Source organism: Leiobunum rupestre, chromosome 1 (assembly GCF_980474605.1).
Source record: "Leiobunum rupestre chromosome 1, qqLeiRupe1.1.hap1, whole genome shotgun sequence".
NCBI lineage: Eukaryota > Metazoa > Arthropoda > Arachnida > Opiliones > Sclerosomatidae > Leiobunum > Leiobunum rupestre.
The window spans coordinates 83,658,892-83,665,621 of NC_143384.1; the positions used below are offsets into that span (position 1 = coordinate 83,658,892).

Below are 6,730 nucleotides of genomic sequence, written 5' to 3' on the forward strand. Positions count from 1 at the left end.
ATTTGAAGTAAGGACGAATAGAAATCATGGCCATTACACGTGGAGACATTGTTTACAAAGGAGAACCTTTCGTCCATTCTTTGCTCGGTTTCAAAAGTGGATCGTGTTGCGACTTCTGCTTCAGGAGCCTGTTTTTGATCCGGACGATATTGCTAGACTTCGGAAGAAAAGGGCCAGCCCAAAACTTTGCAGTCGTTGCAACCTACTCTGTTTCTGCGACGTTAACTGCCAAACGAAAGCGTGGACTAGCTACCACAAATTGAAATGCCAGGCAAGGATCTAGCTATTGCCAGGCTGTTCGTGAAAATTAAAATTTCTGGTCAGAATATGACGGAAAACATTGGCGGCTATAATCGTTCGTTTGCCGATTTAGTTGACCACAGAGGAAAGTTTGATGTCCACTCTTCTAGAATCGCTTTAATTCGTAGACAAAAAGTATTATTAACTCGGTTCTGTTCCGACCTCTTCGATGAAAACAACGAAGGTGACCGGAATCTGCTGGTTGAAGTGATTTGCAAACTGATGATAAACGGTATTGAAATTATCGATTGGAAATTCGACGTGATCGGTTTTGGATTGTACTTGGGTCTTAGCATATTTAATCACAGCTGCAATCCCGATGCCTATTTGACATTTAACGGCAGATCGTGCGTCGTCAGGTCGGCTAAAGACGTGGACCACGATGACGTCAAGCGAATCACGTTTGCTTACTTTCACGACGTTCACGAAATTCCCAAGGCTGATAGGCAGCTACTATTCGAAAGGGTGTTTGGATTTAAATGCGAATGCCGTTACTGTTTCGATGATGGCGGAAAGGAAGAGTCGTGGTTTGGAGGCCTAGATCAGGAAAAGGTTACTTCCACCAAAGTTCTCGACTTATCTCTAAAATATTATAAACTGCGTCGAGAAATTCGTAAACCGGTTTCCCTCAACGAAAAATGCATTGCAATTTTGGAAACGCAGAACGGCGTTGTTGGATAAAACCACATCTGGCGTTTTCGCATGCTTGAGGTCGTTTTCGAAGAGTGCTTCCTTACGGGCAACAACGCAAATGGCGTCAAATTCGGCCAAAATTTTTTGAATTGCACAAATTACGCTACGGAGCAACTCATTTCTTCCATGGAGTTTTGTTCTACAAGATGACACTGACAATGGTAATATTAACACGGCCATCTCGTACTTCGAAAAGGCAACGACCGTGTTCGACAGTGTGGTCGATGGCGACCACACTTTCTTTCTTTCTTTAAAGGACATGTCGATTAAAGCAAAGAACATGATGTTTTGGATATCACAACAGGTATTGGTTTTGAGACCCATTTTTTTTTGAAGTGATGTTTTATATCAAATCAGGTATGGTTTCTGATATCCATTTTTTTCTATCTATCTGCCCTCTACTGTAGCGTTGGCGAGGAAACGGAGATCATAAAAATGTCACCTTTAGATCTGATTGAAAAAATTTGTGGCTAATATTTCAGATTGTCACTTCGTTTTTATTAATGTTAAGTTTTACTAACATTTTGTATGAATAATATGCTTAAATTAAAAGGAAGTATATAATTATAAACCTATGTATATTTCAATGCCTAATAATAAAACCATTTGATAACTAAAAAGGATGCCATTTGTGCTTTGAATAGATCGATTCATATTTGATAGGGAAAAGTTCGTTTCACAGGGGTAACGCTATAAATAGTCATTTTTAAATAACTGCATTCTTAATAGAGTCTGAAAGTAGTAATATTAAGCTTTGTTACAATTGATTATTTTGCATATTTTATCTGAGCTTCAGGTTTCTGGTTCGATTCCACTAGTTACAATTGAAGATTTAAACGATAAGGTTGGACTTAAGAGTATCCTAGAAAAAAATATTCAATATAAGTTCTTTTCGACTTAGCGCAGTCTAAAATAAATTTAAAATGTGAACTGAAACAAATTAAAATATCTATTTTGAACGTAGATTAGGAAGTCCGAATTAGAATTTTCATATGAAATGTTCGAGGTCAGAAGCAACTCCATTTTTAGTTCTATGAGTTATTCCTGGAAATAGGTAGAGCCGAGATAGACAGAAATCTGGTGTTTATTGAGAGGGGCGGCAAACTCTGGGACCGTCTCAGCTAATGGCCACTGCGAATTATTCAATTTGGAGCTGAAACAAGATAACGATGGTCAAAATACATACAATCCTTCTAATGTGTTAAGTTTGTTTGAGCTATTCACAGCAACCCGCAACGCCGGTATCACAACACTGGTTTCTGTAACAGAAAGTGTACGCAATGTTGAACGAATAAGCAAATTAACAATCCTACCCTTTCATAAAATAATAATAATTTTAATAAACAGCTTTATTCGGATCATCTTTTCGGTATAAAATACTGCTTGACAAAACAGTCCAGAGATCTGTCCTAAATGAAATTAAAACTCAAAACCAAAACAATAGTCCAATGAAGTCTCATGGAAATGACATATTTATAGAGGAAAAATCAATATTTCTTTAAATTGTTATTATAATTAGAAATTTATAAAAAAAAATGTTGGGGAGATTATTCCGCATTTGAATACCAATATTGGTATTCAATATTTTTTTTAATATATATATATTAAAAAAAATTACACAGACTTATTGCAACTCTTGGAATTACAGATTGTAACTTCCGAAAAGTCATATTTCATCGGCCTCTAAGGCGAGTTTTCCTCGATGAACGATAGAGTTGTATCGCCTAAGGATTTGGCCAATTTTCTAGGTTCAATATAATTGCATCATACTTTACTTTTGGCAAAATAATAACAAGGCGCTTCTCGCTTTAACTTTTATTTCACTAGAGTCTCAGTGTGAAAATGCGATCAATGTTTTCACCCATTTTATCTTAATTAAATCTCTTGGGCAAAATACAAGAGTAGCTCCTGCAAAACATTTAAATTTGAAGCCTATAGTTTTAAACTACTAAACTCGTTGTGTTTTTAAAATTATCTTCATTAGTGAACGTTACCCCATTCCATCTTCAGTTCACTGTACGGATATGCTTATCCAAAAAGACCTATACTCTCCGCGCTGTGTGTCAACGTAGCGCTACCTTAATACAAACTTGAACTGTCGAATCCGACGTTACTCTACTCCCGTTTGGTGCAAGGCACGCTTGAGATGTCTTAAAAGAGATACATTTCGATACTCCCTCGCGTAGGAAAAAAACCCGTTTTTTCTATTGGTTTATTTTTCTCACGTGACTTAACTAAAAAGTCATGGTTATTGGCTAATGAAAATAGCCGCCAGTTTAAACGAGCGAATGGGAGCGATGTTTATATTTGATGTGTTAGAAGTTTCAATTTCTCAAGTTATAATAATTTTACTCTGGCTAATTTGTCTATAAAACAAAGTCAGTGCAATCTTGCGGCTGAAAGCAGACCTGTGCAGAATCACATTTTTATATCCAAAAGTGATTTTTATAGTTGGAAAATCACGCTCAATCTTTTAATTAAGTTATTAGAGACCTTAAGCTACTACGACGAGTAACTAAGTGAGCCTGCTCAAACGACAAAGTGCGACGTTCACTCTCAGCGGGTGGAACAAGTTTATCGCGAACGAAAGAGGTTTTGTTCATTTTCATCGCTCACAGCGCCAGGAGAATACGCAGCCGCTTACATGCCAGTGAATCATTTTATCGCGAACCAAGGGGGTTTCGTTCGATTCCATCGTTCTCAACACCGAAAGAATACGCAGCCGCTTACATGCCAGAGAACCAGTTTATTGCAAACTAAGGGGGTTTCGTTCGATTCCATCGTTCTCAACGCCAAAAGAATACGCAGCCGCTTACATGCCAGCGAATCATTTTATCGCGAACCAAGGGGGTTTCGTTCGATTCCATCGTTCTCAACACCGAAAGAATACGCAGCCGCTTACATGCCAGCGAACCAGTTTATTGCAAACTAAGGGGGTTTCGTTCGATTCCATCGTTCTCAACGCCAAAAGAATACGCAGCCGCTTACATGCCAGCGAATCATTTTATCGCGAACCAAGGGGGTTTCGTTCGATTCCATCGTTCTCAACACCGAAAGAATACGCAGCCGCTTACATGCCAGCGAACCAGTTTATTGCAAACTAAGGGGGTTTCGTTCGATTCCATCGTTCTCAACGCCAAAAGAATACGCAGCCGCTTACATGCCAGTGAATCATTTTATCGCGAACCAAGGGGGTTTCGTTCGATTCCATCGTTCTCAACACCGAAAGAATACGCAGCCGCTTACATGCCAGCGAACCAGTTTATTGCAAACTAAGGGGGTTTCGTTCGATTCCATCGTTCTCAACGCCAAAAGAATACGCAGCCGCTTACATGCCAGCGAATCATTTTATCGCGAACCAAGGGGGTTTCGTTCGATTCCATCGTTCTCAACACCGAAAGAATACGCAGCCGCTTACATGCCAGCGAACCAGTTTATTGCAAACTAAGGGGGTTTCGTTCGATTCCATCGTTCTCAACGCCAAAAGAATACGCAGCCGCTTACATGCCAGCGAATCATTTTATCGCGAACCAAGGGGGTTTCGTTCGATTCCATCGTTCTCAACACCGAAAGAATACGCAGCCGCTTACATGCCAGTGAATCATTTTATCGCGAACCAAGGGGGTTTCGTTCGATTCCATCGTTCTCAACACCGAAAGAATACGCAGCCGCTTACATGCCAGCGAACCAGTTTATTGCAAACTAAGGGGGTTTCGTTCGATTCCATCGTTCTCAACGCCAAAAGAATACGCAGCCGCTTACATGCCAGCGAAACATTTTATCGCGAACCAAGGGGGTTTCGTTCGATTCCATCGTTCTCAACACCGAAAGAATACGCAGCCGCTTACATGCCAGCGAACCAGTTTATTGCAAACTAAGGGGGTTTCGTTCGATTCCATCGTTCTCAACGCCAAAAGAATACGCAGCCTCTTACATGCCAGTGAATCATTTTATCGCGAACCAAGGGGGTTTCGTTCGATTCCATCGTTCTCAACACCGAAAGAATACGCAGCCGCTTACATGCCAGCGAACCAGTTTATTGCAAACTAAGGGGGTTTCGTTCGATTCCATCGTTCTCAACGCCAAAAGAATACGCAGCCGCTTACATGCCAGCGAACCATTTTATTGCAAACTAAGGGGGTTTCGTTCGATTCCATCGTTCTCAACGCCAAAAGAATACGCAGCCGCTTACATGCCAGCGAACCAGTTTATTGCAAACTAAGGGGGTTTCGTTCGATTCCATCGTTCTCAACGCCAAAAGAATACGCAGCCGCTTACATGCCAGTGAATCATTTTATCGCGAACCAAGGGGGTTTCGTTCGATTCCATCGTTCTCAACACCGAAAGAATACGCAGCCGCTTACATGCCAGCGAACCAGTTTATTGCAAACTAAGGGGGTTTCGTTCGATTCCATCGTTCTCAACGCCAAAAGAATACGCAGCCGCTTACATGCCAGCGAATCATTTTATCGCGAACCAAGGGGGTTTCGTTCGATTCCATCGTTCTCAACACCGAAAGAATACGCAGCCGCTTACATGCCAGCGAACCAGTTTATTGCAAACTAAGGGGGTTTCGTTCGATTCCATCGTTCTCAACGCCAAAAGAATACGCAGCCGCTTACATGCCAGCGAATCATTTTATCGCGAACCAAGGGGGTTTCGTTCGATTCCATCGTTCTCAACACCGAAAGAATACGCAGCCGCTTACATGCCAGCGAACCAGTTTATTGCAAACTAAGGGGGTTTCGTTCGATTCCATCGTTCTCAACGCCAAAAGAATACGCAGCCGCTTACATGCCAGTGAATCATTTTATCGCGAACCAAGGGGGTTTCGTTCGATTCCATCGTTCTCAACACCGAAAGAATACGCAGCCGCTTACATGCCAGCGAACCAGTTTATTGCAAACTAAGGGGGTTTCGTTCGATTCCATCGTTCTCAACGCCAAAAGAATACGCAGCCGCTTACATGCCAGCGAATCATTTTATCGCGAACCAAGGGGGTTTCGTTCGATTCCATCGTTCTCAATACCGAAAGAATACGCAGCCGCTTACATGCCAGCGAACCAGTTTATTGCAAACTAAGGGGGTTTCGTTCGATTCCATCGTTCTCAACGCCAAAAGAATACGCAGCCGCTTACATGCCAGCGAATCATTTTATCGCGAACCAAGGGGGTTTCGTTCGATTCCATCGTTCTCAACACCGAAAGAATACGCAGCCGCTTACATGCCAGTGAATCATTTTATCGCGAACCAAGGGGGTTTCGTTCGATTCCATCGTTCTCAACACCGAAAGAATACGCAGCCGCTTACATGCCAGCGAACCAGTTTATTGCAAACTAAGGGGGTTTCGTTCGATTCCATCGTTCTCAACGCCAAAAGAATACGCAGCCGCTTACATGCCAGCGAAACATTTTATCGCGAACCAAGGGGGTTTCGTTCGATTCCATCGTTCTCAACACCGAAAGAATACGCAGCCGCTTACATGCCAGCGAACCAGTTTATTGCAAACTAAGGGGGTTTCGTTCGATTCCATCGTTCTCAACGCCAAAAGAATACGCAGCCTCTTACATGCCAGTGAATCATTTTATCGCGAACCAAGGGGGTTTCGTTCGATTCCATCGTTCTCAACACCGAAAGAATACGCAGCCGCTTACATGCCAGCGAACCAGTTTATTGCAAACTAAGGGGGTTTCGTTCGATTCCATCGTTCTCAACGCCAAAAGAATACGCAGCCGCT

At 41.9% G+C, this 6,730-nt stretch overlaps 1 protein-coding gene across 1 annotated transcript; it reads left to right on the plus strand.

Annotated features, from left to right (window-relative positions):
• The first annotated feature begins 264 nt into the window (after positions 1–264).
• On the plus strand, positions 265–981 carry LOC149968553 (histone-lysine N-methyltransferase set-18-like). The gene has a single exon (XM_090167841.1). It carries the CDS (start codon positions 265–267, stop codon positions 979–981), a length of 717 nt encoding a protein of 238 aa, XP_090023967.1.
• Positions 982–6,730: the final 5,749 nt, after the last annotated feature.

Coding starts and splice junctions, on each gene's coding strand:
- LOC149968553 (XM_090167841.1), top strand. CDS start 265: ATGCCAGGCAAGGATCTAGCTATTGCCAGGCTGTTCGTGAAAATTAAA.